Source organism: Stegodyphus dumicola, chromosome 4 (genome assembly GCF_044657685.1).
Source record: "Stegodyphus dumicola isolate Sdum_Otavi_A_Nest chromosome 4, ASM4465768v1".
Classification (NCBI taxonomy): Eukaryota; Metazoa; Arthropoda; class Arachnida; order Araneae; family Eresidae; genus Stegodyphus; species Stegodyphus dumicola.
Window position 1 is genome coordinate 57,720,477 of NC_140771.1, and position 21,177 is coordinate 57,741,653.

The following is a 21,177-nucleotide window of genomic DNA, read 5'->3' on the forward strand; positions in this document are numbered from 1 at the left end:
GTTCTCTAGAAATATGATTGCACTATAGGCGGACTTGCTAGTATCACACAAAGTGTAAAAATTCAATTTTTCTTCCAGAGCATGGCCTTGAACATTTCTTTGAATACATTTCTGCCTTTACTTCTGCTTTTTTGAAATTTTTATTATATTCCTCTATTATTGCATACTCATTTTGATATTTTTTAGAAGACTCCAAGCAAGCACCTGAAAAGCTACATAGTGTTTCTAAAGTTAAATCATTGGTAAGAAGAGAAAATCCGACAGTGCAGAAATTTAGTTCAAGGTCTTTAAAGATATGTGTGATGACAATAAATAAATTAATAAATCAATATTTACAACCTAATAAGACTAAAAAACATAATGTTCACCAGCTTTCATCAAGACATTAACTCAGCCCCAAACAATTTGTAGAACCTTGTATGAAAACTGTTTAACTGGAGATAAAACCTGATTCCACCAATGCAAAGAAAGTTTCAGTAAGTGTTTATGATTGTCACAGGATTCTCTTACAATGGGAAATTAAAAATAAAAAGAGTAGGAAAAAAATGTTAAAATTGGTTACAATCAAGGTAAAGTTTCATGTGTGATACTGACAGAAAAAATTCCATTTCTTAATCCTAGTGACTTTCAAAGAGGGAAATTTCATGAAGACAAAGCAACTAACCATACTCCAAAAAGTGCCACTGTATTTCTTTAAAAAAAATGAAGCCTGTTACAGGTGTTGCACATATACTTTTTCAATGTACACTGCTAAAAAAAAAAGGGGGAGACAGTTCTATATCTCCCGTTCTACTGGGCCAATTGACAAATTCAAATTGCGTTCTTCATGTCTCGAAAGCACGACTAAGGGATATATATTAGATTTATATATAGCACTATTCTAACATAGGTATTTTGACAATTGGACTTTTTCTGAAAAAACATACCAATTTTTTTACATACTTCGATTCTACATCTCAAATTATGCCTAAATATGAAATTTTGTAAAATTTGGAGCAAAATTTATGGAGAAATTCACAAATTTATGTTGGCACTTTTTTTCCAGTTGCGCCAAGAATAGTTCACTTGGCGAACATCTTAATATATGGCAACCTAGTTTCCTTTCCTTTGAGAGGGAAAAAAGTCACAATCGTTCCTTTTTTCCAAATAATATTCTTTATATTATATTTTTAATTATAACTGTTATTATTTTAAGTAATTTTTTCTTTTTTTAATTTCGTTTCAATTGTTTAAGTTGCATGGTTTTTTCAAATAGTTTTCTTTATACAGTCAAGACTTTAATCCGGACTCGTCAGGACTTTGGCGATTCCGGATTATTGATTTTTCCGGATTATAGATCATCAGTTTAAATCTGGTAAGATGGCATGCAGAAATTATAAAATTAAAAATATGAAACCGTAATTTATAAAATAATGAGCAATTATGATCTAAAGGGTATCAAAATTTACAAAAAAAGAAGCTTAATATTCATTTGTTTACTTTACTAAACATTTCTTTCAACACGCACATGCGTAAAGCATACATTACGCTTAGCCGAAATTAGAAAATTGCAACCAGAAAACTATTTGAGTTGTATTCGGGATATTTATAATGACGAGGAATTTGATTTAAATCATATCAAAGACGGAGTACATCGAGATGAAATACTACATTTAGTAAGGAATTATAAGCCAAATAAAATAAAAACATCTGCCCTGAAGATAACGATAGTGCTGACAGATCAACTTCCAGTTCATTGTGTGCCGCGGCGTCCCCCCCCCCCCCCCGCAGAGCTGCGTGAAATTGATAAACAGATTTCGGAATGGTTACATAAACAAAGGATATGCCTTTATCCATTTTTTGTAGCAATTCCACTTTTTGTTTGATGGACATCGAAACATACTTTCATTTTCTAGATCCTTTGGGAGCTCCAGCATCGGAAATTCTATTTGACATAATTGAAAGTTCAAGCTTACTTTTATAAAATTGCTCTTACAGTCTGCAAAAAATAATAAGCCGGATCCAATTTGAAGATTAAGGAACAACGCAATCATCAACATTAACTGAAATAGATAATTAGATATTTTTAGCTTATACCGTCCGTTATACATTAAACGCGCACGCGAAAACGTATTCTGCGCTTGCGCAGCTGCATATGCGCAGTCGTAAAGGTCTTGCGCGCACGCGTAAACGCCTATGCGCAGAAAGATTTTAGCTTTGAGGTCTGGATTATAGATCATTCCGGATTATGGGTGTCCGAATTAATGACTTTTGACTGTATATATTTTTGGTCATAGTTATTATTTTAGGTAATTTTAAATTTTTGTACTTTTTTTTAATTGTTTGTGTTGCATTGTCTCTCCAGATAATTGTTTTAAAATTTTCTATTTATTCCTTTGAACTGAGCATTTTAAATATATTTATTAATATAAATTTTGCAGAATTTGATTTTATTTATTTGAATTGCGTTTCTTTCGGAAGAATACTTTGTAACCCAAACTACGATGCGTTTGAAAACTGCATATATTAAAAGAAAAAATACAGTAAAGCACAATTAACACGCCTTTCAATGTTCCGTTCAGAAAAAACATATATAAATAAGAGAGATGTATAACCGACATTTTAACTTAGGATGACTTGCATACACTGCTTTAAACAGTTTTATCATTGTGCCCATTGCTTTACACAATTTTATCCTACTTTCTTAAAATGTTATTCATATTTTAGTCAAATATTTTATTTTTGAAATTGCAAGAATCAAATATCATAAGATTAAAAGGTTTTTAATTGAAAAAAAAATACAAATACTAAATTTTACACAAAAATTTATTTTTTCTTCTCTTTTTCTTCAGGCATTTTACTTTATTCTTGCTCTTTTTCTTTAGGCATTCTGCAAGTATATTAAAAAGCATCCAACTTTTCGAAATATCTTAATATTTCTGACAATCATTTTAAATAAAGTTATCACCTTCCATTTCATAAAGGCCCACAAACACCCGAGCGGTAAAGTCGCTGAACACTGGTAGTTCACTCCGGGGTTCGAATCCCAGTAAACGGACTGGTTGCATGGGCGTTTTTGTGGATTTTCTCATGTGTACCGTGTATGCCAGCTGGTTTCCCTTAGAAAGTTCTTCACGAAGTATTTCGTCAGAGCCTCTATCAGTCTTTAGAGGCTAAAAATTTTGAAGGTATGAGATGAAAGGAAAGACTGGTTTCATCAAGAGGTTTTGGTTTATTTAATTATGACAAAGCACACTAGGGCAGTCTGCCTAAGGAGAGGGATGCCTTCGAGGAGGACTTTCTAAGGAAAACTGGCTCGCATACACGGGGAAAGCCAGGAAAACGCCCATCCAGCCAGCCCGTTCGCGGGATTTGAACCTCGGACGAACTACCAGTGTTCAGCGACTTTACCGCTCGGCCACTGTTTCATCAGGAGGAAAAAAAAAACATCTTTAGGTGACATCCACACACATCACTGGATAAACTCCTGAATCTTCAAATAATTCGACTGAGAAAATTATGGGATTCTCCATTTATGATACGAAATGATGTTGTGTAACGTAATTTAAATTTATAGAACCATATAGTCTAAAACCAGTCGCTCTTCATTTTAATCTGCAATGATATCATTTTTGTCTTTTCTGTTAACACAAGCTCAATTGATGGCATTTGCTGGTGTACATGTCCAAGTGTTTTCTCTTTCAACACCTAAATTCTTTGAAGTATCCTGAAAGTATATTCAAATGCGTCCAACTTTTTTAATCATCTTGGTATGTCTGACAGCCAAATTTGCCTGCAAATTTTTGCTTACTTTTCTCCCTAATTTTCTTCTTTTCTTCTACAGTTATTTTCAGTGCTCACACAAGAAAATTAAGCTTTCTCGATTGGTAGACCTCCATAAATTTTGCATTCTTGTCAATTTTTTAAAATATCGATTACATGAATTGTATTTCAGCTGAAGGCAGCTTTTCGTTTTCTAGTCATTTTAACTATAAATAAAGTTTAAAGCAAAGTCCAAAGGATAAATATTTTAATTAAAAGATTTTTGCTAAATGACAAAGAAATAAAACAGTCCAGCAGGGTTTATTGTGTACCACCGAGTGACCCGATTCTTATTTCGGCTGAAACAATCTAAATCATTAAAGATCGTGTTTTTTATACAATCTATAATGCGAGAGAAAAATTAGCTTCTTAAAAAATTCTTTCTAAGAGAATTAATATAAAAATTTATTTATATTTATATATATATTTTTAAAGCTGGGACTTGAACCAAGCTGTCAAATTTTTAAAGTTTAATTTACGTGTTGGTTATAATTAAAGTTCCTTTTTGTCATAAAAGGAAAACTACCAGACCAAATGTTATCAAACTTGGGAATCATGTAAAGGAGGTTATGGGAATTTATTTTCTGCGGGGAAATAAAAAAAAATAAAAAAAAAAAGTTCAAAAACTCACCACCAGGGAAAAAATGGCACTGTATGCAATATTGTTAAATGAAGTAAGACATGAAAACATCTGTTTAAAATGTGTTTAATAGTTTTCGAAACATGTTAGATAGCATGTTCAATGTAGCGTCCAGCATTTTCTGAAAGCAAGTTAAATTCTGTTACTGCATTCTCAACAGCGGCTCTTAGCATATCAGGAGGAATGTTACGGACATGTCAGTGTACCTTAATTTTTCATTTCTGCCAAATTGTTTAGATTATCACCATAAACAGTGCTTTTGAGATAACACCATAGCCAAAAGTCACAGAGGTTGAGGTCTGGTGGGAAGACGGGAAGTCTCGGCCTATAAGACGTTTATTTGTGAAATGTTGCCTAAGTAACTGTGCGACACATGTGAGGTGGGGCACAGCCCTGCATAAAAATCGTAGTATCTAAAATGCCACGTTACTGCAGTTCATGTACCACGAAACATTTTAACATTGACTCTAAGTGAGCTGCAATCACAGTGGTCCAGCTGTCGACTGCTCTTCAGAGAAAAATGGTTCAGTTATAAAACTAGCTGTCATTCCACATCGTTTGGTGTGGAATGACTGCTATGCAATCGAATGCAGTAGAAGAATGCAATGGAACTAGATAGATAACATGATTTCTTTGGCCCATATCGATTAAAAGTGTTTTGAATCAGTATCTTCATGTTTTAGTGCCGAATTCAGGCTTCAAAAATTAAAAATTAGCGATCTGTAAGAAAACGATTTCCAGATTGTATGCACTTGTACGAGTGACTTGCGATCTCACATTTTCTAATCGCTAATTCGTAGTTTTCACGGACGAATTTCTCCCGTATACGGATGGCACACTCGACTTTTTATCGAATTTAACGCCTTTAAATGGTAATTTGCTTACTTCAAAGTTTCTTAAGGGTATACAACATATTAAACCCGGGTAACAAAAGGTTAAGTTAGATTCCGACCCATATTTTGTTTAACAATATTGCATACAGCGCCTTTTCCCCCCCTTGTGGTGAGGTTTCGAACTTCCTTTTTTTCATGGAAAATAAATTCCCATGACCTTCTTTACACAATTACCAAGTTTGATAACATTTGATTCAGTAGTTTTCCTTTTATGACCTATTCAATGTGGAACTTTAATTATAACCACTCTGTATATTATTAAATTTTAATTTGAAACTATGCGTTATATGTATACCATGCGTAAAATTTTCGCTTTTATGGAAAAATAAATAATCGAAGCAAATATACTTAGGATAATGGACCAAAACTGAAAAAAATTTCCCCTCCCTCTGAAAATAAAATATTGAAACTTCGACCTTGAATTTATTAGGTTATCGAAATATTTAATTTGACTTCCGACAACAATTCCGTCAAAAATTCCGAATTTCTTAAGCTGAAGTAAAAGATTTGGTAAATATTCACTGTATGTTAATAAAGTAATCAGAGTGTAATGAAAATAGATTATAGAATTTACGCTGATGCAACTTTTTGTTTGACTGCACAACATGTAATAGAAGAGAAGGCTTGTAGAGATCTGTTTTTGACATGCCTCTAAAAGTAAATGTTATACTCCTTTTGTCTCTTCAATGTCAAAAAACTTTCCTTTGAGAGGCAACTTTAGTTTTGGGGAAAGAAAAAAATCACAAGAAGACAAATTTGAAGAACATGCAGGACGATTGAGTACACATACTTATTTTCTGAATACAAGCGGTTCTCCGACTGGTTATTGAATAATGAAAAGATGCATTGTCGTGCAATACCAAATGTTTGGAATACGTTTTCTGACTGAAAACGTAAGATTAAAAATAATCTGCTTAATTCACAATCATTTACAAGTCAACTACTCGGGCAATTGCAGAATCGTTTTGATCCTGAGCTTGTAAGACAAACCTAATATCACTGGATTTAAACACTTCTTTAATCTTCCGATAACGTTCCTTCTTTAGCTCATATTCCAAGAATATTAAGTGAATACAATTATTGCAAAAGAAATTGAATATTCATTTGCACTACGGCTTGGTAGTTTACTAACGAATTAACAACACTTAAATTCTGCTTTTTGTGTCTAAAAATACAAGAATATTTTAAATATTTACAAATAAAATATTAAATTGAAGATTTAATTCGAGCCTCACCAGTTGCCTAGCATTTGAAGATTGTTAAATACTAATTGTTTGTTGCGAAGTCTAACCCAGGCTGCATTGTTGGTTTTTGTAGTTTTCTAGGTTCTCTTTACAAAGGTTCTCTATGAAAGCATCTTAATCAAATACCTCCCATGTTCTTTCTATGTTCAAATAACCAACTAACCTAGTTTAAGCGCGATTTCCAAGTGAAGTTACTAGCAAAACCCGAATACTCATTAAAAATCATGTAGCTTGCCAATCGGGAGTAACATGAATGATACGGCGCCAATAATTGAATTGCTGTTACAGTACGCTGTTTCTAAAGTTAGATGGGCATTCCTTAATTAAATATACTTGATTTGTAACTTCTACTAGGGCTAATGGTAAGAATTGAAGAGTAAATAAATAATATCGTGTGCAGTCTTGATTAATATAAAATTATAAATATTTGCATTCAGACAGAAAGTTTTTTGAAATATTTGCAATTACTTTATAAAAAGGATTTATTAATAACCGTAATAATTACTTATTATATTACTGATGATTAGGATTCAGTTCTTGACAATTACATTCCAAATTAGAATTTTAAGGATATAACGAAAATACGCTATGCACAAAAATACATTTTAGGATAAAAATGAGTTGATTTTTTATGTTTTAAAACTTCTTAAATTCATTTAATAAACATCGTATCCTCATTGTTAATTGAATCCAGAATGTTGGGTGTCGTTTATATAATTATTCTTACTTGTCCACAGAACCTGCTGACTTATCCAGCCATTAAGTAGCTGCAGATCATTTCTACATAACCATTGAACTTCCATTAATTCAGTCTCTATAGGGTTGTATGTTTATATCATAATTTGACTTTATTGAACTTCCATTAATTCAGTCTCTATAGGGTTGTATGTTTATATCATAATTTGACTTTTATAAAAATGATTATTCTAAATCTTATGTTTCTATAAAAATATACTGTGCTTTAAAAATATGGATGATAGTATCAGCCGCTTTTTCAGCCACTTCATAAGCAACAGTTTGTTTAGAAATGAATTATGCAATTAATATCATAAAATATTTTCATAAAATTCAAATAAACATCAAACGAAAATTCTCAGTTTTAGACAATTCGATTTAAACGAAGTAAAGTAGCAGACGATAAAACGCCGAAGGTAAAAATTTACTCTTATTTTTTTTTAAAAAAAGGAAGAAAGGGAAAAATTAAAAAAAAAAAAAAAAAGTTAAAAATTTGAATAATATCTATAGTTTAAAAAAATAGCTTTTCATATAGTATTAATAAATATTTATTATGCATCATTAAGGGAAAAATTTTCATATAATTAATTCTCCGTAAAATTTTACTTGAAATTTAAGGTTAAAAATAGCTGTGGCAATTCACTCTAACAAAAATCCATAAACCACATTAGGCATAATTATCGCTCAAAAAAAAGATGCCAAATTTCAAAATGCGAAAATATGTAATTTTCGTGTATATCTTAGAAAATTTTGAATAAAAAAATCGAATTTTTTGCAGATATGCTTAAAAATACACCTACTTTAAGGTGATGGTAAAAATTTTATAGGTTATAATTCAAAATGTTTTTCAAAAAATTTATAAAAATTATTTAAAAATAGAAATTTAAAAAATAAAACACAAAAAAGGGGTAAATTTTATTTGGAATGATTCTAAATTTCGAAATGTGAAAGGAAAAATAATAAAAGTTTAATAAAAAAAGAGATATTAATGAATATTTACCAAATTCAATTAACATTGAGGAGCTAATATTTTAAAAACTACTTGTACGATTTTTACAAAACTTGGTATTCTGGCATAATTTGAGTCATAGAATCGAAATATGGGAAAAAAATGATATGTTATTTCAGAAAAAGTCCGATTTTGTGTCAAAATATCTATGTTAGAATAGTGCTATATATAAATCTAATATATATCCTAAGCCGCACTTTCAAGACATGAAAAGACATGACAGTTTGACAGTTCGAGACATGACAGTTTGAATTTTGTCAATCGGCCCAGTAGAACGGGAGATATAGCACCGTCCCTTTATTTATTTATTAATTTTTTTGAGCAGTGTACTTCTGCAAAGTCCTCTGATTTTTGTCCCCTGATTCATGGATTGTTCTGTCTTTGGTCTCTTCAAAAGAGCTCTTTCTAAGTGCAAAACCATCACAACTGAGAGACTGTGGAAAGTAGTGAGAGAGGAATAGAATATAAATTTTATGAACAGCTCTTCTGTCATAGAATCATGATGTGGCTTATGGTCCAGAAAAAAAGCTCTCAGATGAAACTTTGAAAAGATATTCTTTACATTTTAAAAATTAATTAAAAGACCCTAAAATCATTCTAAAAAATGTGTGTAAACACCCTCTAAGTAATGAATATAGACTAATGCTCAAAATGTAAGCAAACAAATTCATTTTTCAACATGTAACCATGAAATTGTTGGAAAAAGCTTTTTGTTATCGGTACAAAGGGCAGTGCATATGCAAATATCAGCACCATGACATCGGAGAGATTGTACATACCGTGCTACAAAAAAAAACAGCAGGAGGATTTTACACATGATAGAATGATTGGCATGCTTGAGAAAGAATGTAGTTTGACATCTGTCACTCAAGAATTTGGAATTGATAAAAGTATTTTTTCATGAGCTTGGAAAGCCTTCCAAATGACAGGTAAAGATATAAACAAGGTTGGTGGATATTGGCCAAAGAACATAATGGTGACTGATGACAATTAATAATAATAATCCATCAGCGGCACCATTTACAGCAGTGTAGAGAATACAAAGCTTGGAAAACTCATAAATGAAATCACATCTTATTTAACAATGATAATAATTTCAATCAGGTGCCAGCTGATATGTAAAGAGGTAGGGTCATGCTTTCATTCCACTAACATCAGGGAAAGAGACCATTTGGGTCATACTTATATGAGAAGGCATTAAGATGGATGGAGTTCCACAGTTTTGGCAGAGGTTAAATTATCTGAGATCATTACTGTGATGAAGTAAACCCCCACACGTGCATCTTTTTTTGGGTGCCATTGCTCCTGATTTTGTTTTTATGAATGATAATACACAGCCACGTTGATTTTGCTTTTATTTTAGTAGATGTAGATAATAATGAAATACTATGATGACAGATGTATGCACCCATGTAAGCTAAAGAGACATCTTGAGATCATTCACCCTTACTTGGTAGACAAATCTCTCTCTCTTTTTTTTTTTCTTTTTTTATTTATTTATTTTTTTTAATAGGAAGTTTCAAGATTTACAAAAGCAAGGCAGTGTGTTCACGAAGCAATTGTCAGTTCCGAGCAACTCGCAGCTAGCTTCTTTCAAGCTAGCTTGAGTGATGAAGTGCAAAAAAACTGCACACTATTGCAGAAGAGCTGCTATCGACATAATTAATATTATGGTACAGAAACTCATTTCTGAGGTATCTGTATGCAGCTATTAGAACTCAATGTATAATTCATATGTACGAAGAATTTAATGTGTAACTCAGAATCTCAATGATCACTTGATAGAGAGCATGAACTTGGTCCACATTTAGATGAGGCTACTGACAGTAATAAAGATGCAAATCTTATACATTATGTCTGCTTCCTAGATGATAATGTTGAAGATCTTCTATTCTGTGAGAGCATCATTGGAACTGCAGAGGCACAAGTCTTATTCAAAATGCTTGACAAGTTTGTAATGGAAAATTATTTAGATTGGAAAAAGTGCATCTGTTTATGTACTGATGGTTGCTAAATCAATATACGGTCGCTATGTGGGACTATAGGCATTTATTTGCAGAAAAACACTGCATGCTGTGTGGACTCACTACATTATTTACTGAGAAGTCGCTTAGTTCTCAGTTGAGTATGACGTTAGAATAGGTCATAGACATAGGGAACTACATAAAAACTAGATGGCCAAAAGCAATTATTTTCAAAAACCTATGCAAGGATATGAAAGCTGAACACATGGCTATGTTATGCTATTGCATTTCACGATAGCTTTTGCGTGACAATGTCCAGTCTTGTGCCTTCGGATGGCATCAAGAATTTCATACTTTTCTGCAAGAGGAAGGTCATGCGATCACTAAGAATTTTGCAGACCCAGTCTTTTTGTTTACACTAGCACATTAGGACTGCATTTTTGACAAACTAAAGTTTTTGAATCAGCCACTACAGTATGCACATCTTGAAACTTGTAAAAAAGGATTTCAGATTTTAGGAAAAAGCTGGAGTTGTGGATAAAAACATGATGGTTCTCAATGTGATGCACTGATAGTGCTTATGACAATGGTACTCTACATAAAAACTGTATAAAAACTAGACCACTGAAAGCGGTCAGTGTAGAAAGATTATTTTTCTACAGTGTACCAATACACAACTTCTAATAAAGTTCTCGTTCTATAGGAATTGCTGTCCCTTTTCATGGAACACCTTTCAAAGCTCACTGACTGGTTTGCAGAAGATAATGTAGAGAAATTTATGTTAATCCAAGATCCTTTTCATTCACAAGATGAAGAGAGTTTAATTAGAAGTTTTGGATTTCAATCAAAATTTAGTATCTAATTTTAAGTTCTAAAGCTCTAAGGATCCTCATCCCCTTTGTGGCATTCTATTTGTGTGAAGCTTGGTTTTCAGCTCTCGCTCTAATAAAAACCATATATTGTTCGAAAATCAACGCGGGGCAAAAAATGAGACTGTCTCAAGTCGTCTTCTCTGATTTGAAAAAACTGTATGGGCATCAAGAAGCTTACCTGTCACAATGAGTTTCTAATTTATTGCTGAAGTTTTCTTTTATTTGTATGTTTGCTGATCAATTAAAATTATTATACTTTTTCATAAAATTCTTGTTTTTATTTCTGTGCCTGATTATCGTTATGGTAGAAATATTGCAACAGGAACACCGTGAAAAAATAACCAAACTGTAAGTGCGCCACATACTGAAAATGTTTGGAAACCCCTGGCTTAGGTATTATAAGCAAATTTGCTGAAATAATTCCGTCTAGAGCTTTCATGATACTTTCCAGTTAATGGGATACCTGTCAAAAGTTTTTCAACAAAGTGCTAAATGTGGTAAATAAATTGAAAATTTTGCATTTCTTCAAAGAAAGGTGTCATCTATACAGAAATATTTAGCTCAAAAACAACAGAATGAAATTGTAGTTTTCTAATTCTGAAGTACCTAAATGGAACTGCGGAAAAATATTATATCACAGAAAAATGAAGAAAAAGGAAAGAGAGGGCAGAATCTTACAGTGTAGAAGCTGATTGGAGAAGCTTTACGCTTTCATTTTCTGAGAGTTCTGTTTATTTACTTCTGATGACAAGAGCTCATGATGTTTGTAGAATTCTTCCAATTTCAGTTAGGGATGAAACATTGTAGAGTTGCTGATTGGAATAATTACATGCACTCATATTTATAAATTTCTGTATTTGTCTTTGCTTTGGGGGCTCACTTTAGATTTAATAAAATAGTTATTCTTTTCATGAAATTGTATACATTTATTAAGGTTGCCATTCTTGTCCCCAGTAAAATTTGGTGCCAACTCACTCTTAAACTGAAACATGCTGGTGCCAGCATGCTGTTTAATCTGAAAGTTTATTGTGTCTAAACATTTGTTTTTGAAAGAATAATAAATCATCAATAGTTTAAAATTTTGTACGGCTTGTATGTGTTAGTTTTCTTAACACATACAACTAGTTTTACTGCACATAAAATCTGTCATTTTAATGGATTATAGGTATTGTTTTAAATATGATATAATCTGTGTTGTATATTTGAGAAAGTAATTTTTCTTGCAGTTAATTGTGATACAAGGTGATATCATCAATGTGACATCTGATGCTGTTCTTCATCCCACAAATGCCACTTTGCATATGAGTAGTGATATAGGTAATATTTTATTTATATTTTCATATATGTTTCTGGCACTTGCTAAATATTTTAAAATTTTATGAGCTTAAGTTTAAAGACACTTCAGAAAAATATTTTATGAACTCTCAAATATTTGACCAAGTTTGTAAAGTAGTATGATATCTTGCATTGCATTATTGGATTAGAAGTAGTCCCTTACAATTTACTTATGCTGAACTGTTGCAGTAATTTGGTTCATCCAGTAATTATTATTGTTAAACCATGATATGTAGATGTAGAATCGCTGGATTACTTGTATAAATTGATTTAATACTATGTCAAAATTATTCTCAAGGTTAGCAGTTAAGACCTTGTAATGAAGACCATACATTTAAATGTTTTTGGATAACTTTTCTGATGATTATCATTGATAAGGTTGAAGAATTGTTATAGATAATCCATTTTTCTTTGTAATTACAATTCCATAAAGTAATGATTTCTTTCACAACGATGCAGAACTGAAGACTGGACCAATGAATCTGTTCACTTCAGTAAATTGTGATTCACCTATTTTACAATTTTTTTGGCATTAGAAATATTTGTAGTTGACTAATCCCATTTTTGCATCATGTTACTTTTATTATACTTTAATTCCCTGCAGTGTGACAAATTCTCACTTCTAACAGCTGTTGATGGTCTTATAGCAGATCTTTATTTTCACTGGCAACTTGCTAATTTTACAGAAAGTTACAGTACTAAAGATTTTTAATTTACTTTTTGAAATTAGGAAAATACACTGCTTTTAATGGGCCAAATTGTCCAATTTAAAACAGTATATGTATTTTCTGCTTATGTTATTGTTGAATGTTTTCTAAACTTTTTTTATTTTTAAAAGCCAGATATTTCTAAAATAAACATTAAGGAGAAATACATAAAACAACTTTATTAAAGATCATTCATCATGCACAACATCTCAAAACATAACATTCTCGGTTGATGCCAAATCCAGGGAACTCAATCTTTTATAATTAATTACATCAGTGTTGGCAAAATTGAAAACTAAATTAGTCTTTTATAAACAAATATGATCATTTTTTGATAAAGATTTAATTTTAATCCATCAGTTATGTCCATCTTTTAAGAGTTTACCTCTCAGTTTTATAGCAGGTGGATGCTTGGTTAAATGACTGCTTCTTGATTTTGAAAATACACAAAATGAGGGATGATCTGCTTCATTTCATATTCATCTTTTTCTCTAAAATATCTTTGATTAATGTGTCATTAGCCACTATTTGGATTTGGGTTTTTTATCCTTTCTATTGTAATGTAGGAGAGCTTCCGAGATGGAAAATAATCAGACCAGTGCTCTTTTTAATATTTTTTTTTAAACTTAAACAAAGATTTCTTGGTTAAATAAAAGCTGAAGCATCAGCACAGTTACAGAAAAGAAAGACACAGCTTCCACATGATGCAGATCAGACAGTCGCATGATGTGACTTAGACCTATGGCATTTCTCGGACAAAAGCTCCCTCCTTTCCTTTTTCATTTGTGTCACAAGAAAACTACCCAAGGAGGTATCCTTAATGAGTTTTTTCTCTTGATTACTTTCCGGCCATTTAACGAACACTCAGGTTATGTTGCCATGGGAACAGGAAATCCTCTAATTTAAACCTGATGTTTCATCAAAACTGAGGATCATTACACTATCAATGTGTGATTGTCAATTTTAGTTTCTACAGGTTTGTCGATTAAATCTTTTTGTTATAATTTTTCAAGTAAATGATGTACCAACTGATTTCACATGTACGTTCACTGAGTACCAGAGGTTCAATTTCCATTATACACTGAGCAACTATTCTTTGTTGGTTGCATTGTTAATTTATAAAATGTTTACCTAATTTAATAAAATAACCTCCAAATGATTTTCTATCTTCAGTAGTATACAACCAGCTTTCATCTGAAATAGTATTTAATTTTCTGTTGTCTGAACTTATATTAGATATGCATTTTGTGTTCCTATAATGTATCTAAATATCCTCATCACTGTTTTCTATTGTTTCTTTGGAAGATCTTTATTATGCAGTGATAACTTTTTTCAAACAAAACTTTATTTATTTATTTATTATTATTATTATTTTTATTTTTCAAACAGAAAAAACAAGATCTGTTCTTATGCCTGTCGATAAGTACATCAATGAACCTAATGCTTCCTAACATTTTATTTTAGATCCTGGTATAGAAGATTAAAAAATTTCATCAAAAATTTCAATCAGTATTCCTAGAATCTTAAAAGATATGCTTTCATTCCACAAGTTCATTTCAGTGACTTTACATAATTTAGAAAGTTAAGAGATGAAGTCATCTGTTTCAGAATTTGAATTTCTAATAACCATTAAGTTGTTAATGTATATTATTATCATAAGATGTTTAAGCAAATGTTTATAAATACAAATGCATGGATCTGATTTTAATCTTATTATATTCTTTTTTCAAATTACTTTACATAATTCTTCATACCAGCATCTTCCTGACTGTGATAATCCATATCTAATTTGTTAAGACTTAAGATAAAATTCCATATAACTTAATTTCTCTAAATGTCCATTTAAATATGCAAGTTTTACATCAAAAAAAATTATTTTGTAGGTTTTGTAAACTGCAGTCAATAACAGTATTCTAAAGGTTGAAAGTGTCATTACTGGACCAAAGCTCAATCACAAATGCGATTCTACTGCCCTCAAACTCTTTCCCCCCCAAAAAAAATGCTAGGGAAAAATATAGCAGTAACAGTGAATTTATATAATTTTTCATTAAAAAGAAAACTTAGATGTCATGAGTGTGTTGTGATGTCACACTTCTCCATAATTGGCATTAAATTGATTTACTTGACGAGTCTTATGACTGATACACAAATGTAATTTCTGGGTTCTGCAGTTTCTTGAAGGGAATCAGATGTTGGCATTTGCAGCAAACTGTTTTCATCATTTTTAACATATGACTTTGGCGGTAAAATTACCTCAGATTCTTGACCTGTTATATCATTATATTCCAAAAAATTCTTCTATGCTATTCCTGATTTTTTTTTATATAGTTAGTTTGTTCCCTTTAAAAAATAATTTTTTTTTTTTTTTTTTTTTTTTTTTTTTTTTTTTTTTTTTTTTAATTTCTCCTTAATAAAACCGATCTTTGTTTTTACTTTTCGAATTTCACATCTTTTACTTTTTGAATTTTTCAAAAATTGAAAATCCATCAAATATTTTTCCTATTTTACATGAAATATGCTTCCCATTCAAATCTTTTAAGGTGAATAATGTTTGGTTTACATCATGTGTATGCTTCAAAAGATGTTGACTTGAACAGCTTCTTTAACGCTTTCACTCAAAAATTTTATAGGAAATTATAAATTAGTCTTGATGATAGCACTGTTAAGTATTTTCTCCCCCTCCCCTTGCAATAGTCTTAATGGTAGTATTGTAAGATATCTTCTCTCTCCCTACTGCATGCCTTCATGGTATATTTGGAAGCATGTCAAGCTAGCAGTCAGGAGATCTAGAGTTGAGATCCCGGTGAAAGCATTCTGCATTTTTTATTCCTTGCTTCAACAAACATAATGATGCTGAAATGATAATAAAATTATTAATACAGCAACCTTGAGTTTGACTTAAGTCAAGATCTGAGTCGATTTTGAGGGGAAACAGGTACAGGTCCCTCTTCATCAGGAGCAAAGAATTCTGCAAGACTGGAAGGCAGTTCCAAGTTCCGTTATTATAATGGACGTAGCTTGTGTTGGTTACGAATATTTTGCCAATTGTCATGATGTAGTCGAGACCTGAGAGTAAAAGATTACATGAGAGAAAAGTAAACAATCATAACATGAAAAAATCTGATGTGTACACCACATGACTTCCTTGTACAGAATATTAAATTGTAAACAATTTTCCTGCATTTCATTTAAGCATATTGAATGAACAATTAATGAATTTTGAATTAAATCTTCTTCGTCGATAGCACATAAACCACAATACAATAAATGCACTTTTAAAAGTTCACTATACTATACAGTCAAAAGTCGTTAATTCGGACACCCATAATCCGGAATGATCTATAATCCGGACCTCAAGCTAAAAACTTTCTGCGCATGCGTCGCGTTGGCACATGCGCACAGGCGTTTTACGCGTGCGCGTAAGACCTTGACTACTGCGCATATGCGTGTGCGCAAGTGCAGAATACGTTTTCGCCTGCGCGTTTAATGTATAACGGACGGTGTAAGCTAAAATTATCTAATTATCTATTTCAGTTAATGTTAATGATTGCGTTGTTCCTTAATCTTCAAATTGGATCCCGCTTATTATTTTTTGCAGACTGTAAGAGCAATTTTATAAAAGTAAACTTGAACTTTCAATTATGTCAAATAGAATTTCTGATGCTGGAACTTCCCAAGGATCTACAAAACGAAAGTATGTTTCGATGTCCAACAAACAAAAAGTGGAATTGCTGCAAAAAATGGATAAAGACATGAAGAATGTGACAGAGAGGTTAGTGAAAACAAAAAAATTTCGATTGACAAGTTAGTCGGTATTCTCAGCACAGCAATTAACGGGACTTGAACAGTGGAACTTTGTAACTGAACAAGAAATTATGTCTGTTTATAGAATTAAAGAGAAAGTATTATCACATAAAATGAAGCAACTTAAACAACTTACATTGAAAGAAATGTTTCATAAAGTAAACAAATAAATATTAAGCTTTTTTTTTTTTTTTTTTTTTTTGTAAATTTTGATACCCTTTAGATCATAATTGTTCTTTATTTAATAAATTACGGTTTCATATTTTTAATTTTAGAATTTCTGCATGCCATCTTACGAGATTTAAACTGATGATCTATAATCTGGAATCGGCGAAGTCCCGATGAGTCCGGATTAACGACTTTTGACTGTATTTATTTACCATAGCGACACTTTAGTGGTTCACTTAACAGCATTAATTCTCATTCATTTTATAACTCAGAGTGTACAAAAATTATATCATCTGAAGAATTATGACAAGTTTTATTCAAATACTATAATAAATCTAAAATGATGTATAAAAGAAATTAAACATATAAAAAAGAAACAGTTTTTCACAGACGATTCAGCACCGCTTACCTAATGTGCATGCGCTACTAATTAATTCAGTTCTGACTTTGCGGCAAGGCAAAAATTCAAAATATTTTCATTAAAATTTGAAAGATATAAAAAACCATAAACCACCGAGTGCAGTTGAAGCAATTAGAAAAACAATTTTTACAATTAAAATTACACTTTTTGTGCAAAAACAAACTAATAACTTAAATAATAATTCCAGATTGAATAAGCATAATTTAATTCCCAATAATAAAAGAAGACATTACTTTGTTGTTGCGAAGCTTAGTTTCTCTAGATTAGCAACTAATCCACTATTCTACTAAGTTTCAAATGTAAACAAACATGACTGCCAGGGTAATAAAAAATTAGGCTTAGCCACACTTAAAAAACTTTTAAATTGTTGATAATTCTACAATTATTGCATGAAGATTAACTAAAGGCATAAAAATCTTAACCAAAACAACATAATTCAATCATTTTTAAACCAAAAAATGCACAATTTACAAATGTATCAGAATAAAAAAACTGAGCTCACTGAGCCGAGTAATAGAGTGGATATATATATTTATATACTTTTGGTGCAGCCGATTACAACCAAAATACGAGGTACACATCTACATGTTATAGCAGTCCTATATATGAAATTTCAAAGTTCTGAGGCTACTCGTTTTTTAGTTACATGAGATACGTACGTACGTACAGATGCCACGAAAAATTCTCTTCAGAATTCATTTTAAATCGGTTTTATAATTTTTTGGGGGGAAAAGAATCTTTTATTCTGTCCTTACGCACATATGTCAGTTCTGTGGGTAACTTGCAAAAAGACTTCTTTTAAGCCTAGCAATCTCATTGAGTCTCCGAAATAAGTGATCTTTCGCATTCTGATCAAGTCCTAATTCTCTAACAAGAGTCCTTGCATTTGGCACATTTATAGGAAAATGCGACGATCTGAAAGGCCTGACTCGTGTAATGCACAACAGACACGCATAATGAAAATCATGGTAAGAACTGGTATGAGCATTAAACACATGAAGGCAAACGTCAAATTTGGAAAGCAATGAGTATAGCAGTCGTATTTCTACTCCACAGTAAAGTACGCCTAAAACCATTTCAAGATGGTAACTGGCCAACAATATTGATGTTAAGATGCTTGGAATGTTGATGGGGAACTTTTGAATTCAGCAGCTGGAGCATGGGTATGTTTGTGAACTTTGGCTCATTAGCATTGCAAGCATGCTCTAGTTCATAGCTGACAGTCTTTGTTTGTGCCAGGCCAAATAAATCTTTTTGTCTCTAATTGTTGCACAAATTCCAAGGTGGAATAAGTTATGTATAGAGAAAAATATTATTTCACTAAATTCTTTAGGAATGTATAGCTGGTTAAAATTGGAGGTATCACAGTAAATTTTCTCATTGCTATCTGGGATAGAAATTTGTACTATTTTGAAACTGAAATTTAATTTAAGAATCTTAAAGACTGCAATAACTATATAATCAATTAGAGCTAGAGTAGCAATGGTTTTGATTCTTGACAGCGTGTCTGCTGCGATATTTTCTTCTCCAGAAATGTAGCAGGTGTCTGTAGTGAATTTGACAATGTAGTTCAACTGCCGGACTTGTCTTGGAGAAGCTTTATCTAAATTCTGCTGGAAGGCAAAGGTGATATGTTTATGATCAGTGAAGATAGTAAATGATCATCCTACCAGAATATGTTTAAAATACTTTACCACTCTATAGATTACTAGTAATTCTCGATCATGTGCACTGTAATGTCTGTGTGCTAATAATAGGGATTGGGGAAAAAGCTTAGCGGTAGTTTTTCATTATTGTATAGTTGATGGATCATGGCAGAATTAGATGCATCTGCAGTTAGGATCATTTGCACTGTCTGGTTGGGGCAAAGTAATATAGCAGAGTTGCACAGTACGCTTTTAATATCAGTGAAAACCTTCTGCACATCTTTGGTAAATCTTCGGCATCAAATTAAAGGTATTTTGCTGTTTTTCTTTACTCCTTTAAACAAGATTGTCAATGGTTGTAGTTTGGCACTGTTTGGCATGAAGGGAGGGTAAAAGTTCATCATTTCCCAAAATCTGCACAAGTTTGTGAAGGATTCTAGTTTAGGATATTGTTTAATTGTATCAACTTTTGATGGAAGAAGTTTGATTCCTTCTGTTGATGTTTCATAACCTAAAAATTCAAATTCGTTCAGACCAAATTTGCATTTTGCAAAGTTTATAGTTATTGAGTCTTTGGAAGATTTGTTCAAGATGTTTCTTGTGTGATTCAGTGTCATGAGAGGCAATGAGAATGTTGTCAAAATAGCAAAATACAAAGTTTAGGCTACTAAGCATTGAATTCATAAACCTTTGGAAGGTTTATGCATCGTTGAATAGGCCAAATGTCGTATAAGAAAATTCAAAGTCCGAAAGGTGTTAAAGCAGTCTTTTGAATATCAGCTTCATAACCAGGAATCTGTTGGTAGGCTGTTATCAAATCTGTGGTTGAAAATATCATTTTATCTCAGAATATATGTACAATCCATAGAAATGGTAGTGGGTAATGGTCTGGTACAGTATTTGCATTAAGGCCATGTTAATTACGGCAGGATTACCAGTAACCAGATTTTTTTTAAAGTGAGGTGTGATGGACTTGACCAGCTGTTTTTGGATAGTCTGCAGAGATCTTCTTGCAGCAACATATAATTGAATTCCTTTTCCACAGTAATCAACTTTTCTTGGGAAAGTCTTCTGACGTTAAAGGATACAGGGTTACCTTTGGTTTCAATGTAACGCAGCACATCTTGTTCTTCAAGTTTATCATTTTCTTTGTTAAGTAAGCTACAAAATTTATTTAGACTGGCTCTATATTGCTTTTGAAAAGTATTACTAATGAATTTAGGAATGACAGTATTGCCACACAAAGTACCTTTAATCGTCTATGAGGTGGTGCCGTCAATTAATTTTATATTTTTACTATTGATTAACAAATTAAAATGTGAGAGAAAGTCTGTTCCAATGATAGGTTTATTGACATCCACAATGATAAAAGACTAGTTGGAAGATATATATAGCCCTAAATCCAGTTCTAGTAATTTTTTGATTGTTATACCATCATACATGGTTTGATTGTTATACCATTAGCTGCAAATAGCTCAAGCTTAGACACAGTCCTTTTTTCCCATGGTGATGGTGGAATAACCGATATTTCTGCTCTGGTGTTAATTAAAAAATAGGTTGCTGATGCATTGTCATGAATATATAGACAACTCAGCTGGATCCTTTGATTTCAGTCGTCATGGTAGGCCAGAGATTCAGTTTTCCTGTTTCAAAGCCTGGTATTTGCATGGCAGAGTGCACTTTTAAGCTCTCTTGCCAAAGCATTGATGTAAATAACAGTTGAGTTACTTATTTTTGGAACAATTTCTTGAATTCGATCTGTGTCTTCTTGTAGGCTGGAACTTCTATGCCTATTAATTTCTGCTTTCTGCAAGTTTGATGTCTGTTTCTGTAGATCTTAGGCTATAATGTTATTAGATGGTGAAGAATGCTGACCCTGGGAACAGTCGCAGTTGTTGCATTAATTTCAGTTTGTGTACTTTCGTCTTTGTCAGCCAT

The 21,177-nt window shown here is 32.0% G+C and overlaps 1 protein-coding gene across 1 annotated transcript in view; it reads left to right on the forward strand.

Annotated features, from left to right (window-relative positions):
* LOC118187345 (core histone macro-H2A.1-like) overlaps positions 1 to 21,177 on the forward strand; it is a 71,897-nt gene that overhangs the window by 27,522 nt on the left and 23,198 nt on the right. Inside the window, exon 5 of the mRNA XM_035357542.2 lies at positions 12,385 to 12,475. Within this exon, the coding sequence (XP_035213433.1) occupies positions 12,385 to 12,475 (91 nt within the window). The remainder of the gene's footprint in view (positions 1 to 12,384; positions 12,476 to 21,177) is intronic.